The sequence below is a fragment of the Ruditapes philippinarum genome, unplaced genomic scaffold, assembly GCF_026571515.1.
Source record: "Ruditapes philippinarum isolate M1 unplaced genomic scaffold, ASM2657151v2 ctg1701_1_1_1_1, whole genome shotgun sequence".
In the NCBI taxonomy this organism is placed as follows: Eukaryota; Metazoa; Mollusca; class Bivalvia; order Venerida; family Veneridae; genus Ruditapes; species Ruditapes philippinarum.
Genome location: NW_026866143.1, coordinates 22,544 through 43,837, shown reverse-complemented (window position 1 = coordinate 43,837; position 21,294 = coordinate 22,544). Strand labels below are relative to the sequence as shown.

At 31.3% G+C, this 21,294-nt stretch overlaps 1 protein-coding gene across 2 annotated transcripts; it reads right to left on the bottom strand.

The window, feature by feature from the left end:
* Nucleotides 1–507: 507 nt before the first annotated feature.
* Nucleotides 508–20,241, bottom strand: LOC132731456 (translocating chain-associated membrane protein 1-like). 2 transcript variants are annotated; one of them, XM_060717642.1, is made up of 10 exons: nt 20,027–20,241; nt 14,617–14,674; nt 13,919–14,040; nt 13,493–13,609; nt 12,791–12,931; nt 12,100–12,170; nt 11,179–11,361; nt 10,640–10,711; nt 8,608–8,753; nt 508–7,567 (listed from the first exon to the last, which is right to left on the bottom strand). In XM_060717642.1, exons 1-9 carry the CDS (start codon nt 20,150–20,152, stop codon nt 8,609–8,611), a joined length of 1,035 nt encoding a protein of 344 aa, XP_060573625.1. In that variant the 5' UTR covers nt 20,153–20,241; the 3' UTR covers nt 508–7,567; nt 8,608. The 2 variants fall into 2 exon arrangements, with proteins under 2 accessions (XP_060573625.1, XP_060573624.1); XM_060717641.1 differs by having other exon boundaries at nt 8,617–8,753.
* Between the last annotated feature and the right edge of the window lie 1,053 nt (nt 20,242–21,294).

Sequence of the window (21,294 nt, the reverse complement as noted above, 5' to 3'; positions counted from 1 at the left end):
TAAAATTCAGTATCAGATAATGTAATGGAAGTGTATAAAGCTATGTCTTTGCTGCTTAAAGTTAATACAAAATCTTTGTTTTAATTTTTTTGAAAATGATATTGCCAAAATGTCTGGATGAAAGAATTATGTTGGTATAATGGAGTGTATGCATGAAATCATTGCTAAATTGTTAAAATTATACCTCAAAATAACAGTACAATATTTGGTTCCAGAACATTTTATTCTGTCTATGCACAGTGTTCATGTGTTAAATACAAGAAACATTCTACAATCTAAAACTCTTTCTAGAATTGATAATAAGATTACGGAAACAATAGTTTTACCACTTTTAAGTTTCTATAATGAAATATTTCATTATATATTGCTTTATACCCTTTAATTAATGTGGCAGCATCACCATACTAGTATCTGGTGAACTAATAAGCTGACTGACATTTACGGTAAAAGCTATTACAATGCTCGAGACAGTTAAATAACGGGAAGTAATAAAAACAAGATTTCAGATTTAATTGACATACTTTTTTTATTTCACAAAACATATTCTCAAGACCTTTTACAAAACATTCACAGTACAAAAGTTTATAATATCTGTTTTCAAATCTGTAACAAATTTATTTCTGATATTGTACAGAATGAGAATAAAATGGTATGTCCTAATCTACAGCAATAACTTAACACTTTGATTTTTTTATCATAACTAGACAATAACCATATTCAAAACTGGTACCAACAGATTAAGCTTCTATAACAAAATGTATTAAAATTCAAATTTTCAATACTGTATTACAGTACAGATTTACCCTATATTAATTAAAACCACTTGTTAAAAGTCTAATCATCATTATAGATCTATACATAATGTACAATTCATATACAGCCTATGTTGTTTAACGTAAGCGAGCCGATGATGACCAACATATTATAAGATCATGTGATCAGTGCAGACCAAGAGCAGCTGTCAAATTCAAGTAAGTACTTATTTTGAAATTCTCCCTAAATATGATGACCGATTTTGTCCATATTAAAAGACAAGTCCATTTAAGGTTTTCAGCGTAGTAAGGTTTTAATAAATATAAATAACCTAAAGAAAAATATATAATTTCACAACTAGCAAAATTTCAAATACATTTAATGCTACATTTTCTTATTCTACTGCACTTACAATCCAATTAAAATACTACAAATTTATTTACAAGGAAAAAAGAGCAACTGTAGTTTTTTAACATCTTTGAAAAAGACCAGAAACAAACAAGCATTTGATAGTATTGCGGGCAATACAGTAGTCCCCTACCGGTCCCTCAAAAAGTTCTTTAATTGTCATACACTCCTGTGTATTGCCATTTATAATGAATTTGAGGATGAAGTCTGTATTTGAAAATATCGACCACAAAACATAATAAAATAAGTTTGTTTATATCACAGTAATGTGTTAAGTTTCCATGCTTAGTAAGGAAATTATGTTTATACAACCTTGTCATATTATTACGATGTGGGATTTTAAAGTAAATCCTATAAGGAATGAAGAAGTTGGAGTGAAAATACCAGTTTCTCGAAAAAAATCTAAGTTCAAGGGGGACATAATTCTGGAAATAGTCTTGCTAGAGTATTTAACCTTCTCAAAAATGTCGAGTGATAATAAGAAACATATATATGAAGTTTGAAGTAGATACATTAGGAAATAAAGAAGTTATTTAAAAAAGACAACATTTTTTCCCCTAAAAAATCTAAGTTCAAGGGAGGTAATATTAATATTTTTTTGTGCTAGAGTTATAAACCTTGTCACATATGATGTGGTTGATGACCAGGAACTTATATTTAAAGTTTGAAGTAAACACCTTAAGAAATAAAGAACATATAGTGAAAAAGCTGAAAAATTTAAATCAGAAATCTTGAAATTCAGGCTATTTGTTGCCATAGCAACCAGAATTTTCAACATAGGAAGAAAATAAAAAAGATGTGCATAATCTCCAGACTGCCATCTACCCATATTTCAAGTTTCATAAAAATATTTTCAGTACTTTTTGAGTTATCACTGGATCCAGTTTATGTGTTAAATTTGCCATATTTTCAGACTATTTGTTGCCATAGCAACCAGAATTTTCAACATAGGAAGAAAAAAAAAAGACGTGCATAATCTCCATACTGCCATCTATCCATATATCAAGTTTCATAAAAATATTTTCAGTACTTTTTTGCGTTATCGCGGGATCCAGTTTTGTGGACGGACGGACTGACAGACAGACAGACAGACGGACAGACAGACGGACAGACAGACAGACAGACGGACAGACGGACGGAGGGTAAACCTAAAGTCCCCTCCGGTTAAACCGGTAGGGGACTAAAAAAGCAACAATCAGACTGAAATCATTTATCATACAACAAATACAGTTTTAATAAAAACAAGGTCAACGCAATATATGCTGGGATGAACATTTGCTCCAGGAATCAAAACAATTGTTTCCTATACAGAATATGGCCTGTTCATAAAATTTGAAATATGTTTTTTCTGTTACCTTACGTAACACGAGACAGGAAATTGTCATCAAATAAAGATTTTAGTTTCAAACTAAACTAACTTTTTTTTATATTTTTTTCCACTTACATAATTATTGTCTTGAGTATATTTCCAGTATCTAATAGTTTTCATAGAACCCATGCCCTTGAGTGAAGTCAAAATTTCCTTCCTTTCATCAGTTTAAAAGACATAGAGCGGACATAAAATTGTGAACAGACAGACGGACAACAAGAGGCATAACAGTATATACCCAAAGCACTTTTGGATATAAAAAAAAAAGATTTTTACCTTAAAACAACAGCAATGTATGTAATAAATCGATTATCTTATAGTCAATGTCACAAAAATATTAATCAAAATAAACTCCAGTTCCTTTGGTTTTTAAAAATTATAAATATGAAATATCCATCCCACTAATGATAATACCTTATCAATAAAAAAAAATATGAAGAATTTATTTACAGGAACAAATACATGTAATGCACTTGATGAGGGCTAACAATTCCACCATTTTCTCAATAAATCTATCTTACTATACTTCTGAAAAGATAAAAATTTCGTTCATTCACAGTAACAAAGTAAGCACTTGACATTTCTACTTTGTAACTAACACGGCACATTCATTCCGAATTATTTCAAACTCCTATATACATGTATACCAGATGTATTTGAAAATGATCATCTAACTTTGGAAGCAAATGCCTAATGCTCTTCCCCTTAAATAACCCAACATGGGCACAAATAGCCTATTGCTCTTTGTTTTGAATAACCCAAAGTGGGCTTAAAGAGTCATAAGTGTTTTAATTCACAAAACTTAGGAGCAAACAGTTTAACACAACTTAAACACCCATCTAAGAATTGAAGAGCACAAAGCTGTTTTAGTCATCTTGGTTGGGAAAAAAGAGCCTAAAACTGTTCTATATCACCTTTCCTCCAACAGCTGTTTAAAATGAATGAGTTCACATTAACACAATGCAAAACAATAGCACCATAAATTGTCAATATCAATGATAAATAAAGCTAACATGTATGAATAACAACTTAATATAAACACTATTATAGTCTTGCAATAACATTAGACATTGAAATATAATATATCTACTTTCCTACAAGACTGTCAGCATATAAGTCGGTGAAGTGTAATATGATATTTACTCACCTACTCCATGTATAGCATATAAGTCGGTGAAGTGTAATATGATATTTATTAACCTACAAGACAGCTTACAAGTCTGTGAAAGGTAATTTGACATTTACTAATTATAAAAACAAATAGCTTATAAGTTGGGTCCAGAATTTTTAAACATAATAAGCAGAAAGTATTACATTCTACCCATCAGAATCTAATAATTTAAGCAATAAACACTGTATGTATTAAATTTAATATCAAATTTAATAAAAAACTTTACAATAATTAATTTTTAACGATATTCGCACAAAAATGTACAAGTTAACAAGTAATTGTCTTGTTATGCTTAACTTGTCATGAAAAAAAAAATTTAGCAAAAATTGTTACTGACAACTAGTACTTAATGTTGTAAAATTTCATATCTTATCAGTTTTTTTTAGAGACCTCCGTTTATAGATACAAATTTGTGGTTAATACACACCATTTGAACTTCAGCAACAAAAAATGAAAAAAAAAATAAAAAATGATATCGTAATACATGTATGTGTATTCCCAGAATAAACAAACAAAAAATAAAACCATGTGTATTCTATCAAAATGAAATATGTAAACATAATTGAAAGCCGTAAAATGCAGTTGCCTCCAATAAATGCCCGTCAGAGAGTGAAAATTTGTGTGCTATGAAATATACAGTCAAATCTTTCTATTTTGATAACATATTAACATATATGTTAGGCACAAACACAAGACAAAGCAGCAGCTTTCAATAAATGTTAATGTTTGGTGTCCTGGCAGAGAGACCTTGAACTTCAGCCAAATAACATCCGGTGGAGGTGAGGTCATCAACTAATGTAACACAGCACACAAACCTATATGTATATATTTATGAACTTATCTTTGTGCAATTATACTTAATGGTTGTCTATGTATCATCTGTTAGGAGCAAAGAAAACAATCCTCATATTTGCAGGGGACATCAAAATTAATAAATCATGTAACAAAAATCATAACAAACAATCCACTAATACTTGATTAATATTAACTTGTACATCAAAACTTTATTTCATTTTGCTTTTTTTCCTTTCTCTACACAAAAATATTTGCTAGAAAACAACTCATTGTCACTAATTGCACATCAATGGCCTTAAACAAATTTTGATGGCACAGATTTACAAAAGTGTGCTAAAACGCACAAAAAGGCGTCCTAGTGAATACCTTAATAAAAGTTGGAAATGTATTTTTGTACTTCATTTTTGTGACTTTAAAAAAAAATTAATAGAAATTTCAGTTACATTTTTTAAATTAATATCAGTCATAGCAAACAAATCTGCTAACTCTCTGTCTCTTTTAAAAAATATAAAAACAACTAGCATATCCGCTGAAGCACTGACAAATGTTTACAATATCAAAAAAATTTAATCATATTTATTTTAGATAAACAATTATTACATTTATCAAAAGAAAAACTAACATCCAACCTAGTATTTTTAAAAATACATTAGTAAATCATTATTCATCACCACCTTCCATACAGAATTCAAATTGAAATATTTCATTTTTACGCATTTACATTAGTACACAACTACCTGTGTATACATTTACACATATATATACTAATTTCTTTTGCCGCACATTTAATGCATGTATACCACTGCATGCAAACACAAAAAACACAATTATATTTTATATATAATACTATAATAAGCAGATCAATATTAAAATGGTACTCATCAAAAATTTAGAGTTGCTACAAGTTTTCCTTCCTACTTTTCAAAACTTAATTTTACAATATGATGCAAAGTGTAACTTCCTAGAACAACAGGTTATATAGATTTTTTTTTATTAAAACAAACGCTTATAAACAGACTGAATGCCCAGTTCCTGATAGTTAAACAAGAGCCTGGATAATAAGGAGTGTTTTAAATTCACAAAGGGAAATAACTCAGTAAAAGTACATAAGCCAGTAACAGAATTTAAACAGTAACATACAATTCCAGCTCAACATGCATGTGGGAAGTCATTCTAATAAGTAACTTAATTTATTGACAATATATGTGACATAGATTATAACTTCGTATTATGATATTGAATTTTCATTGGATATAAAAAATTGTAACAACTCTAAAAGGAATACAGGTTTCCCCATCACCTAACATTCACAAGTATATACATGTATAAATATCTCTTGATGAACAATACATCATTGAATTTGTATGAAAAATGTGTCTCCTATGTGACATTGCCTAGATGATATTTTTCTAATTATTCAAATTTAACATCAGGAATTTAAATATCAAAAGCTTTACAATGGGCAGCCATGAGTATGTATCTTGAATGACTGTGAATATACAGATTTACTCTAACTTCCATGAATAAACAGACTGGTATTAATTTACCAAGACATTACACCAGTCTTACTTCACTGGGCATAGAAAAGTCTTCTTGAATAAAAACAATGTAGATTTGTCTTCATTCATAGAGTCCCAGTCTAGAGACACGGACTGGTCTCATACACAGATGCACAGACTGGTCTTACTTTATGGAAAAACAGACTGGTCTTAACAGACTGGTCTTAACAGACTGGTTATAGTTCACAGATACACACACTGCCACTACTTTGTAGTGATGACATCAGAAAGTAAACACCTTTGCTAGAAATCAAAAAGGGTGTAACAAATTAAAATTGTGAAGCTAATTTCTTGTTAAAATATTTTTAAATAAAATATACATGTATCAATTAATATCTTTACACCCAAAAAATTAAAAACAATTTAGCATTGCGATAGATATTTTTTGATATACATCTTAACAAGAGAGAAAACACACATATATATATAGCGACATTCATTGCTGTTACCTACAACAACAACTCAACTTTTATTGAACTCTTGTATACATGACACAACTCATTTTTCTTAATGAGCAGATTTTGTTGACAAAGCTACATCAGAGTCTAAAAGGTTATAAAAAATTCTCCAAACTCAAACTATGATCTCAGGTAGTGGATTGGTCACAAAACTAATTTGTAATTATGTGATTTCACCAATGACAACCCCAGAGATCCGAGAAAGATCTCAGAGAGAAAGTTTTATAACCTCGAGGTCAGAAATAGCCTGCTCATTTGATTTCTCAGAGGTAGAGATTACAAATAACAACCTAAAACTTTTTAAGTTTTTTTTTTTTAAGTATTTCTATAAACTTCAATAATTTCTCAAGTATCAATTTTTTAACGAGTGTCTCCCAATAAATACACCACAGTCTTTAAGATATAAGGCAAAGATTTAAAGTATACAAGTTTGGCGACAGAAAAATAATATACAAGTACAGGTAAATCTATTGAACAAAGGTATCTCTAATATGTTTGACCTAGCTGGTCTAATACTTTACAAATGACATTTAGAAAATCAACTTGAGTAACCTGTCGGAAGAAAACATATGCCTTGCAAACAAATGACTGGGGTATTTTTGTACTAATTTCAATAATACTTTTATTCAGTATTAAACTAAGTTCAACAGATTTTTACATCTTCTTTTCTTAAAAAAAAAAAAATACATGACGTTAACCCAAAGTCAGATCCTAAACAATAAAATAAACCAAATCACATCTATTGCACATTTTGCCTTAAAGATTGCAAAATTCCACTGAATTTTATTAAAGTATTCTATTATAATATCTTCAGAAAAAAAACTTACAAAAAAGCTGTATCAGATTCTAAGCTTCAAAAGAAATCCTTGACATCAAACAAGAAAAACAACAGAAATGCTGTTATGAGTTTCAAAGTTATTGTATGTATACAAGTGTCCAACGTTTTGATTATGAGCATATACATGCATTTATTTCTTGCTCTTTCTTGCTCGTAGACCATTCTGAGCTGTATTCTGATCTACTTCTGGCAGAGATGAGATATCCTCCTCCTGGGCTGTAATATATATAGACAAAAACTTCGATTAAAATATGCTGACACAGAAAAAAATATGCTTACATAGCAAAAAAAAATACACTTACACAGCAAAAAAAAAATGCTGACACAGCAATAAAATATGCCTAGACTGCAAAAAAATATGCGGACACAGCATTCTGACAAATTTTGAGAAGAACAGTTGAAAAAGTAGCTTATATATGAAACTTTTATTCATGTCTAAGATCAAATATCTATTAAATTCATTCAAGGTCCGATACAAGGAATACTTGTTATATTACAGTGCATACCCTGCTGGTGGGATAATAGTGTATTTTAATCTATAACAGAATCCTTCAGAAGGCTGTATGTTAACACAAAAGTCTGGTGTCAATATAAATATCCTAACAGTTACTTTCCCTTTACCATCTTAAATTTGTATAATGAACATAGCATGCTTTGAACCAGGAACAATCCAATCAAAATTAATACACAACAAAGCAGTAGAAGTCATAAGGTGACTTTCCAAACCCAATGGTGAGGGGCAAGTGGTTTAAAGTCAATGACCTTAACCACAAGCCATAGGCATCCCATCGATCAAAACAAGACCACAAGAGTTTCAGCAAATTTCTTCAATTAGTCAAAACTCAAAGTATGGTATGTGAAGGTCATATGGCGATTTTCCAGTTTTACTGGTGGAGGAAAATCTCCAGTGCCTCTTCACGCAACATTCCAGGCACAAGCTGGCATCAGAGTCAAACCAACAAAAGATTGTACTATTACAATTTATTTGCATGTTTACCTTCTACACAAAAATTAGTATAAAGACACTTTTTTTGGTTGGTTGCAAAACACAGTTTAAGTCATATGGCAACTTTCCAGCTTTACTGGTGGAGGAATACCTCCAGTGCCTTTTCGTGCATTATTTCAGCACAAAAAATGAGAATAAAGGCATACAAAAAGAAATCAACATTCAAGCAAAAGAAAATCACATTGCACAACATAAATTCTCTTATCAAAACATGAAATACTCAACAACAGAAAATACACTAACTACCTACTTCACTCACCTTTACCCTTCTTCTTGGTGGGAGAGCGAAGTTTACGTGTAGCCACGGTACGTTCTCGGATTCTTTTCAAATGGAAGGTAATAAAATTCCACATCATCCATGCCTGTAGCAGACAAGTGGCTGTCAGACAAGTGATTCTGAAAAATTAAAGGAAATAAAACATAACATTAAAAATTTTGCAAGCTGTCTTTAGGTTAAAAGGGTATCAACAACCAGTTCTTTTGTTCTGTTTGATCAGCCAAAACACAAAAACATTTTTATACATAACCAACATGGACTATCATTATATAATTTCCAATATTATTTGTAATTCAGCAAAGAAATTAGAGCAACCCTGATATCTCTACTATGTCAGACCTTTGACTTTCATAAATGGCTCCTAAATTGTCTATCCATCATCATTTTTCATAATTACAAAGATAAAGATATAATGATTTGAAAATGATAAAATTATTTAAAACAAGCAATTATCATAGTATTGCAAGCAATCCATAAGTCCCCTACCAGTTAGAACCCCATCAACATTCTGAAGGGCCATTGGCCATTCACTATAATGTTTCAATTTTTCTCTATTTTAAGTAAATTTGTTGGAAAAGTTCTTTAAAAGAGATCATAGGAAACAGTTTTTATGAACAGACAGACAGACGAACTGAAGGACACTCTAAAGTTAATATTTGAAACATCCCTGTTACCAAAATATTACATTTTAAAAGCAAAATTCTTAAAGACGAGATAACTCTTGAATTAAAGATGCAATTTCATAAAAATTTTCAGCTCTTTTTGACTAATCACAAATATTGTTATATTTGCCATGTTTTAAGCCTATTTGTTGCCAAGGCAACTGATATTTTTTCAAAATAGGAAGAACAGATAAGACATGCATATTCTCAAGACTGCTATTTACCCATATGTCAAGTTTCATAAAAATATTTCCAGTACTTTTTGAGTTATCACTGGATTCAGTTTATGTGTAAAATTTGCCATATTTTCAGTCTATGTGTTGCCATAGCAACCAGAATTTTCAACATAGGAAGAAAAGAAAAAGACGTGCATAATCTCAAGACTGCCATCTACCCATATGTCAAGTTTCATAAAAATATTTCCAGTACTTTTTGCGTTATCACTGGATCCAGTTTATGTGTAAAATTTGCCATATTTTCAGCCTATTTGTTGCCATAGCAACCAGAAATTTCAAAATAGAAAGAACAGAAAAAGACGTGCATAATCTCAAGACTGCCATCTACCCATATGTCAAGTTTCATAATAATATTTCCAGTACTTTTTGCGTTATCACTGGATCCAGTTTATGTGTAAAATTTGCCATATTTTCAGCCTATTTGTTGCCATAGCAACCAGAATTTTCAACATAGGAAGAAAAGAAAAAGACGTGCATAATCTCCATACTGCCTTCTATCCATATACCAAGTTTCATAAAAATATTTTCAGTACTTTCCAAGTTATTGCGGGATCCAGTTTTGTGGACGGACGGACTGACAGACAGACGGATGGACGGACAGACAGACAGACGGACGGACAGACGGACGGAGGGTTAACCTAAAGTCCCTCCGGTAAACCGGTAGGGGACTTATAAAACTGTTATTGGTTCAACTAAAGTAAGGTTTAATTGACCAAATATTTAAGACATATCCTGAATGCAAAATTTTGTTAAGTACAATCTGCAGCCTTGTTAGAGCCTGCTTGAAAAACTTCAAAATAGATCAAATCAAACCTTAAATAAATGCCCAACACAGCAAATTGGAAATGTTACAGTCTAGGTTTGTTCGCTTCTGTTTATTGATGTTTGTGATAAAAGCAACTTCAAATACATGCCCCTAAGCACCAGCTTTAGTATCGAGTACAATTCAACATGTAAGTATGGCAATGGTGTAATGAAGAGTTAGGAGAAACACTGGCAAATGTGTTCATACGACAGTTATCCATGAAGATAGTAAAATATAAAAATATTTGTATAAGAATGTGAGTGTAAATATCAGAAATAATTATGACAAGGATGTCTATATACCTGACAAGTCTTGTGTTGAAGTTGCCGGCAGCAACATCTATAGAATCTTGACTAGATTGTTGAAGTCCGTACCTGTAACATATCATACAACATTGTAAACACTTCATGGCTACATCTGTTTGAAAATTGTATACAATTATAAGGCTAATATCACATTGTACATTTTTAGTTTGCAAAGGGCAGATTTTCCCCCCTTCTTCACAAATTTTTTTATAATCATACACTTTTCCCAAAATTTCAATATAAATCCAGTTTTTTCATTCCACTTTGCAATAAGATAATGTAAAAGAAATTATTTCCTCAATACTCTAATTTGACAGGTCATTATAAGTCGAATTACTTCCAATTTAATTTGTCACCCCATTAAATATGCGTATGGAGCTCAGGTACAACATCTGTGACTATGACAAAGTTTTCTTTTTTTCTCTGAAACATGCAACAAACTCCAATGACTCAAACTACTCTTTAATATTACCAGTATACTGAAAAATCTAAATTTAGCAACGTTACCTATGATAAAAGGCAGAAAAATTACCTACCAGAATGTAAGGACAGCTAGAGTTATTGTCCCTAGTCGTACCAGGACAAACAAGACGTTGAACACCATAAAGCAATGATTGGCTATATCAAGTTTGTCTGCAAAGTATACTAAGCGTGCTAAGTGGAATACACTTTCTACAATATAATGAAGGACCATCATCAGCAGAGCTACTCTCGTAAAACTGAAAAAAATAAAATATCATGTACATGAACATTCAGTAATTAAAAAATAGTTCTCAAGCAAGACACTTTACACTTATTGCTCAGTACTGCTTGTTTCGAGGGACGGATTTGAAATTTATCTATAAGCTATTAGCTTCCTACAAAATCAAACTGAACAAAATTCTTTATAATCCATAACAGTTGTTTAATATTTCAGAAAAAACAAATTTGCTACCACAGAGAAACTGGAAAAGTAAAATGTATGAACCAACTGCAAGAACAGTCTTTCTATGACCGAGACAAAAAGTTTTTTTTACTAGCTCCTTTTTTTCTATATGGCTATCTATTTAAAAAATATTTTTGGATTATGAGTTTGCATCTTAAAAGTTTTCATTACTTTTAAAAGTTTCTAAGACAAAGAAATCTATGGTTAAAGTCAACACCCCTTTTAGCTAATCAGGCAATCTAAATTAGATTGGAAAGTAGGTTTAGCAACCCAAGTACATCTTTTAAGTCGTAAAACTTCATTTTACTTCAATCACACTAAAGTTCTATGATGAACTGTCGGTGGCAACAGTCTTTTCCCATTAGACCAGTACAAGAGTTTGGTCATAGACTTGCCCTGTTCACTATACAGTCAGTATATAATATTATATTGACATTTTTCCAAAAGTGATGAATAGTTTTGTCTAGACTGACGGATGGACAAGTCCGTTTTAAGAAATTTAGCATGATAAGAGTTCAAGGTGTATACTTACTTGAGAGAATAGGCGACTACAATAAACACAAGGTAAAGCACTGTGTATTGAATTCTACCCTGCATCTCATCCTGCAATAAAAATGTACCAAATTTAAACTGAAGTCATAAGCGATTCATTTCTTTTTTCCCCCTAAATTCTCAAACAAAAATTTTCCATTGAAAGTTCTAAAAAATTAAAATAAAATCCTCATCAAAGAACATAATATTTATTGGTAGAGTTTTTCTAACTAAAGCATTGCCATATGCCATTAAAAAAAAACAAAACGTTCCTCATCCTTATTTAGCCAAGATACAAAATAGTATGTCATTTTCAATTTTTTACACTTGGTTGGTAAGCATATTCTATCCCAAACATAGCTATGGCTAAAATTTCCACAAAGACAATAATTATACTACATTCTTAATTTCTTATTTGAAAAGACTCACTGTTAATCGGATTAAGCTTATTTCATACACCAGAATAATAATTGAGCCGCATCACGACAAAACCAACATAATGGGTTTGCGACAAGCATGAATCCAGACCAGCCTGCGCATCCGCGCAGTCTGGTCTGGATCCATGCTGGTCGCAAACCCATTATGTTGGTTTTGTCATGACGTGGCTCATATGTTCCTGAAGTGGTTAAAAAACCTGGCAATATTGTTGCTAGTCAAGAATCCTCATAACCCAATCATAAACCAGTACATACCTTTTTAACTTTCTGGAAATAGAGCTCTGGGAAATTGTGAACCCAGTATGCCATTTGAATGATAAAGTAGAACTTGAGCATGAATGGCATGTTGTTGTGTGGGTACTCCTGCCATAACTGGTTGATACTGTGAAATCCTTCCTGTGAAAATATGTCACGTTCAGATACAAGTTTCCAAATTTAAACAAATAAATATATCTTTGGCAAAATATCTTTATGAGTGCAAAAATTCAGTTGAAATTTTTTTGAAACAATAAATTTAATTTTCATTCCCTTCTTTGTGCAAATTTGTAAGAATAGTTATTGTTGTATAGAAATGCCCATTAATTCTATAAGTATCTCCCTGATATTTAAAATGATTGTGGACGTTTGCAACCTACTCGGTGTTGCAATTTATTGAAAATCAAATGCTTAAAAAGATGAAAATTTAATCAGAAGATTAAATCATTTAATCAGTAAGAAAGGAATCCATCAACAAATCAAGATTTTGTAAGTCAAAAATTCTGTACAGTACTGGTCAGTGACTTAGAAAAGAATTTCCTCAGACAAGAAATGTTGCCAGTTCAAATACTACTATGTGTCGTTCTGTTCGTTAAATAATGGACTGAAGGCACCTTGATCTTTCCGCCACTTACGACTTGAAAGTCATGACAACAGTTTCAGCATGGCTGACAAAATTAATATCAACATAAAAACCCTTACCCTCATAATGGTGTCAATACCCCATGCAGCTGAAGCAAAGTAAAACGTCATGAGCTGTCCAGATTCATTAAACTTGCTGTGCTTCACTTTGGATAGATGCATTTTACGATTCAGTTTCTGAAACATTCAAATATATAATAAACACTTTTCTGCATCTTACCAAATACTTTCATATATAAAAAAAAATCAAAAGTGAGAAATCAATAAGAACACAAGTATCCTTAAGCAGTCTAAAAATTGCAACACAAACACACCTTAGTATATACAAATTTCCAAAAATGATACAAGCTGTCTTGAAACTAATGCATCATACAATGAACATTGAAATCAATGTCAGAGATTCTGACATAAAATAATAATCTTTATGTTGCTCATCAGTGGCCCTGCAATTTGGAATAAGATGCTGAAGATTCTTATAATACTTACATCAAGGACATATTCCTGAACAACAGCATGTGCAATGATGGCAATCAGTAGGTAGAAAAATACAGTGAACAGATCTTTGATTCCACAAGTGTACATATTGTATGGCTCTGCATTTTCTGTACCTGTAAACATTAATAATTTCATTACAGTCATTCAAACTTAGGTCTTCACATTGACTTCATTTATTTATATATAACAAAAGATAACACATAACAAGAGCGGTCGGTAGGACAGTGTGCTCAACTATACACAAAAAAGGGCTTAGCTTTTTTTTGAATTTAAATAGGGCCATAAAACTGTCAAAATCCGAGTTAAGGTTATGGACCTTAAACATTGATCTCTGATTATGCTCTCAAATATGATGCCGCCGCCTAGGTTAGTACCATAGCTCTCACTATTCGAATAGATGAGCTAAAAAACAAACACCAGTACTTCAAACATAAATAAACTATAGATGGATCTTTTTAAAAAACAAAAGGTTCATCTTTTTAATTCATTAAAACTTACAATCAGCACATTGCTAATCTAACTAAAATCATGAAATAATCTGGAATATTCATCAAGAGTATCAATTAAACAACAACAAAATATATAAATAATTTCATACTGTGAACATATTAAATGGTCAATTCTGGCTTTTCCCCAATACTTAAAATATGCAAACAGATAATTTAACACATTTTCCAAAATACACTTACCATTGATTGTTACATTGTGCTGAAGGGTTACAAACAAGGACGCTACAGGTGAAGTTGCCTGAAAAAAAATGGGAAGAATATTTAAAAATAATAAAAACTGTTTTCATTTATAAATGTATAAATATTGTGTACAAATTCAACAATGAACTGGTTTTTAAGTTTTATCAGCATCAGTAACACCACTTTCCAACCACTCACATCATATATATATAATATAGCCACCCTAGGTCCTGCAGAATAACAAAGCAACCACTTTGAAGCTAAAACAAAAAATATGTAATAGTATTATGTTATGGCATTTGTTTCACTTTCACTGTGATAAATTCCTGACATCATCCATGGGCGGCTACCATTAATGTTTTATTCATCTGCTTGTGCTTTGTCAAAAACTTTTATTGTTACTATTGTAAATAAATTAAGAGCTCAAAATAAAATAAGGCATTTTACCGATATGGATCACCAATCACTTTATAATGAAAACCCGGTAAATATACTTTTCATTATGGAAGTGGCTAGCCGTGCGAGCCTGTACGGCTAGCCAAAAGTTCTAGCCGTATGTGAGTCACATATGACTAGCCAGGCCACACTGTATTGTCTAGCTGAACGGCACTTCAAAATCATATGAAAGTCAAAAATGCATATGATTGTTATTTTGTTTCTTTAAAAGAGGATTTAAACAAAGTCCCCGCATTTTTCGTTGTGTGATCACTTTAATAGATATGCTCCGCTATTTTGTAAAAAAAAAAATGAATCTGAAGGTAATGCAAGCGTTGTAATCTTGATAAAAGAGTCACAGTTGCATGTTATAAGTTATAACGTGGTTGTTTTTCATGCTTATGATTTGTTGTTTTATTTGTAAATGAAAGATGAATTATTAAATCATTTTTTGTTAATAAAACACATGGATTGAAAAACTAATCATAATGGCAATAGAGATTTTTTCATAACGGCATGATCGGAGCAGAATAAAAAAAGAAAATAGAAGAAAAAAAAACAACAGTAAAATCAGGGCTCATCTGGAAGGGCGATTCAGGCGAAAACTTCGCCGTGTATATTCCAATTTCGCTCTCCCGATTGATCAAAGAGAAGTCAACATCGCCGATAAAATCTTAATTCCCAAATAGTAATTAATTGGCGATGTAAAGAGCAGAGATTGTATCCGCCCATATGACGACTGCTGATTATCATTATCCAATCAGAGCGTCGCTTTATACTACCCTTCTACCTGCTGTAAGCAAAGCGATAGACCGCCTACTCTAAACAGTAAATAACGAGAGCATCGGCCCGAAACGGTATATTTGTGTGACAGTTTTGCGAGTTTACTACGGGATTTGGCGATAATTATAGATTGTTTTTTCCCCGATTATCTAAACACGTGCAATCTTCCCTAATTGATTTACACGATGCACTTCGATGGTGGGTTTTTAACCCGAGTAAAGGCGATGTGCAATGGATTTTTCACGGCTATCACAAAACTGTTAGTCAATTAAAATATTAGTCAATTAAAAATAATCAATTTCATTAATGATCAGCGACCGGATTAAAAACTTAATCATAGTTTTGAATTATTTCAGTCCGTTAACATCAATTTTTACTGTAAAATTATGTCGCTCACGTCATGGCTACAGGGCGAAATGCCCAAACATAGCAGTAAGAAAGTTACTGATTCTGATAGTTACACCTACGCAAAAATTTAAGAAAGCCAATTCGCAAAATTCTTGCGATTGGTATGTTGTAGACAGTGAGTGTGTTTGGCATTGTTCTCTTTGTAGAAACACAGCCTACGCACGTGGGCACGACATCCCGGCTAAACTACATATCGGTCGTATATAACAACAAAATTTGTCAGGAAAGAAGTGTTCTTATTGTTTCAATATATATATTTGTTTCAATGTCGTAAATATGACGCTCAGATTAAGATTTATCAATATTGTAAATTTCAAAAAGCATTATTTATAAAGATATTACTGAATTTAACATTTCATGAAAATAAAGGGAGGTAATTATAAATTTATTTTCTATAATTTCTCAGTCAAATGTTTCAATAAGTAATGAATGTATATAATTTTAGTGATCAAATATAATGTGCCCAAATGTTTGCAGTACATATTTTACATATTCTTCGATGTTTGAAAATTGTTTTACAAGCATAATTATATGCATATAAATCTGACATTACAATGTACAGGATATCAAAAGAAAATTCTGTTATCACAACAGAACAGATTTTATTAATTAATAAATGTGAGGAAAGTAAAAAATATAAAATTATTTTTTTTCATCATATTTTTCTTACACATTATTATCAACAAATCTACATGAAAATATATAAACACATGTTTAGAGAAAGCTAATAAATAGCTGATAAATAATTTGTTTTTATTCATATTTGCAGCTCAAAAACATTTAGATGCCATTGCCAGATCTACTATTAATTAATCTACAATTAATTAATAAACTGGAGAAATATTATAAGTGATGTTAATTGTGTTTATATTATAATTAAAGGATGTGTAGCCAAGCATGTTAATGCATACACATTGGGTTGTTTCCCTTCTCCCTAATTTTCGCGAGGAAGTCACTTCTCCCTAAGATTTCCCCCCAGGATGAGCCCTGAAAATGCAAAAATTTATTAACAACTGTATAATTTTTAAATACAGTACTATAATACTGCACATAAAAGCACAGTTAGCCTATCTAGGGACTGACAATAGAATTTTAGAATGCGTTTCAGGGAACATGCAAACTTTCCTTAATGATGGACAAACTTCTACTCTCGGTCATTGATGCAGTTATCAGAGCCCAGCAACAATTATCTTCGGTGCTTTTTCATTTTTAAAGGTGTTGAAAATTAAACCAGCAGGCTTCGCGAAACTGCTGAAACATTTGCCTGACATTCGGTCAGACAAACTTTCAATTCTTGTCTGACCGAAAGAACTTTTGTCTGACCGAATTTTTTTTCCAAATATATGTACATGTATATGGTAATACCTTTGTGGTTTTTTTTAAAGACATAGGTACTTTTAAAGATTAGCAACACAATTTTATTCTCTTAAATAAAACTTCAGTTTATCCAGATTGATGGACTCTGTCTGGAAATTTAAACATTCATGATCAAAATCATCATCATCATATGATCTTTATAAAATTTATGACACAATGTACATTTCATCTTATTTTCTTCCTCGTTAAAAACCAACCACGAGCGGCCATTTTTCCATTTACCCACAAATTTTCTCGGCAGGCGCCTGGACTCGTATTTCTTTTGTTTCACTTTTTTCCTTCATTAGATAATTTATGTTTTTGCCTGGCGTAGCGCCAACGTAATAATTTAATAATGCAGTAACACCGACATTTTCTTCCGAGTACAAGATCATCGAAAGTTGTATGTATCTAGAATTTGATTGGACACTAAAAATGAAACGGCGAATGAAAACTCGTTTTACATTTCTTTATTCAAGGGAGAAAACTCGGTCTTGATCGGTCTTGGATATATCCCGGTATTCGTACAGGACATAAGGTCCGGAACTTGGAAAAAAATATGGGACCGGCTTGATTTTTGTCGGACATGTCCGACGGTCCGGCAACTTTCGCGAAGCCTGAACCAGTGATTTTTTTCTCAATTTTGAAAACAACCTGTGGCTTTCTGAAGGAGAAAAAAATATAGCATGTTAAATCAGAAAAGGGGAAAATACAATTCCCACTACTGAGAATGAAATTTAACACATTTTATAAAAAATTCCATTTTAGTTCAATTTTACATGCATAGTACATAGCAAAGGCTATCTATAGGGACGGCTTTCAATCTTCTAGCTGATATAAGTCAGCTGCTCTCATGACGAGTATGCACATGGCATTAAATGATTTTAGGGGGAAATTTTTAGGGGAAAAAATACCTATTTTGGGCTAGGGGAAACAGCATTTATTCGGCTGTAAAATACAGGAAAAAAATCACTGTAAACTTATTGAAACAAAACTGGATTATTATCACAATTTTGTTATTCAACTGCAACCAAATGCTCTTTTTTTCTCGCCATCTGGAGATGACAAAGATTGATACTTGTACTTTGTTTACTGTAGCCAACATGGCGATTAATCTCTAAAAAGTAATTTGCAACAATTGCTGTTTCTTTCTTAAAATCCTCGCTAAAATTCATAAAATAACATACGCATTTTCGACTTCCATATAATTTTTAAAAGTGCCGTACGGCTAGCCAATACAGTGTGTCCTGGCTAGTCGTACAAGACAGCCACTTCCTTTCATTATGACCATACATGCCATGCAAATATCTAAATACTTTACTGAAGTCTACTTAGTCCAATATATATGACGTTACAGGCTTGTTATTATATAGTTTTATGTTGGTCAAGCCTGACGTCTGATAGTTATTGCTCATAAACGCATAGCATTTTAAAAAAATAAAAAATGTCTATTGTCTTGCCTTTCAAGCTTTATTCAAAAGCTCATCTTCTTTTTTTTCAATTGCATGCTCTATCATTAACAAAAACTCTCAAACAATGTACTTATCAATTAAAAATAACATATAAATATCAATCTATTTTGCCTATCGGCCATACTGGTAAAGTAAAGCGCTTTACAGATTGATTCCAAATTTTTGAACGGAAAAATATATTCGAACACACTGCAGCAGCTGGTACATGGGCAATTATTTTGTTAATAAAAATTACGTTAGAAACTTCTGGACTCATTTAAACGCTTGCATTTGAATTAGCCAATCAGATTTCGCGCACTGTATGGCGGCCATTTGTATATCGGCTGTGCAAGGAATTTAATCAAATGAGAGGATTTAATCATGACTTTTCGGATGTGACAGTTCAATTATTTTCTTAAAAGGTATTTATTTTTTAGCTTTGTTCATAAATAGGTCAAAATTAATGTAAATACACGCTGTTTTAATTGTTTAAATTCATTAGATCTAAATCGATGTCTAATGTCATTTTTTTTGCTACACGATTTTGCAAAGATCTGTTAAGACCAAAAGTAACATGGAAAATGAAAAATGTAAAATATCAGATTAATGAATGATAAATATGAAATAGGTTACGTATAGGTCTTATAATTAGGACTACATTAGATCTAAATCACTGTTTAAAGTAAATTTGTTTGCTACACGATTTTGCAAAGATCTGACAAAGACAGAGATCTCTAATAATTTGTTAAATTCATGACCATATGTCAAATGAAACTTGCTAATTTTTATCTAAAGTTAAACTAATTACGACAGTAACAATAATGAATTTTAAAGAAACATATGCAATATGTTAAAGCAGTAATTTGATTAACACCGATACTTGAACACTAACAAGAAATTTGCAAAGAAATAAGAATACCATATGCTTTATGTAAAACTGACATGCGCATGATGTGGCATTTGTCAAAGTTACAAACCTGAAACATGAGTCCTATCACAAAAACCATGGCCACACATGATGTTATATCTGCATGATTTTGAATAACAAACTCATGGCTAAAAACCGGTGGGTTTTTATTGCTTCTACCTCGACGCATACCCATCTTTGCAGCAAAAAATAATAAATTTTCCAACCGGCGACAAAGAGGAAGTGTTTGGCAAATTACCCACAGTTCAAATCGGCATTGCGTTTGCAACGCGTCATTTCATTGGATAAAATTTGACAGATTCCGGGGATATATCATTCTCCGGTCCGGTCGCTTCCGGTCTCCGGTCTATTTTAACCTTATTAACTTGGCCCGGTCAGTGCCGTCTTCTAATAATTATATTTGTAAAAATGGGTCGATCTTTCTAGATGAAAAAGGGTGTTGATATAAAATATGTTATTTTTCGTATATGATGTATTTTGTTTCCAATTATTATTTTAATTATACGTCTTTTTTTGGTCGTTATTTATTTAATTAAATCAAAGATAAAATAATAAATGTTAATAAGCATATTAATTAAAACTTACATGATATAAAATTGTATTCTATCATAATGGTACTGAACCACCTTACCTTTATTATGATTTTTGTCTTTTTTACGTAAATACATACTTTGAAATGTGTATGATTTAAATAATTCGTACAATCTAATGTGTAACTTAGAGTTATTCCTCAGAATCTTTAATAAACACGAATAAAAAATTAAATAAAATGTTTCAAAGTTGATTGTGTCATATCAATACATAAAAATGTACCTTTTATTCAATTATTGTACATAAGTATTGTAAATAAAATGAAACATGCTTTGTTCTTTTAGAATTGTATGTTTATGTATAAAATAATAATAATAATAATAATAATAATAATAATAATAATAATAATAATAATAATAGATCTAATAATAATAATAGATAAATTTGAGAGTTGATCTGTGTTAATTAATTATTGTAACTAAAGTAAGTGACAAACATTTATTTTTGGAAAAAAAACTTATCTATTTATGATATCAAATAAAATATCTTCCCCAAAACCGGGAGAGACCGGACAATAAACGGGCGCAGTCTAAAACGCGGACGCCTTAAGCGGACAATATAAACATATAGGGAAAACGCTGACGATATAGACAAAGAGGAAAAAAGCGGACGATATAGATATATAGTGTAAAATGACTGAGCAGGGTTAAATTCATAATAAAGGCTAATAATTGGCTTTTATAAAGTAATTTCTGAAAGGTGTAATTATTATAATAATTAAAAAAG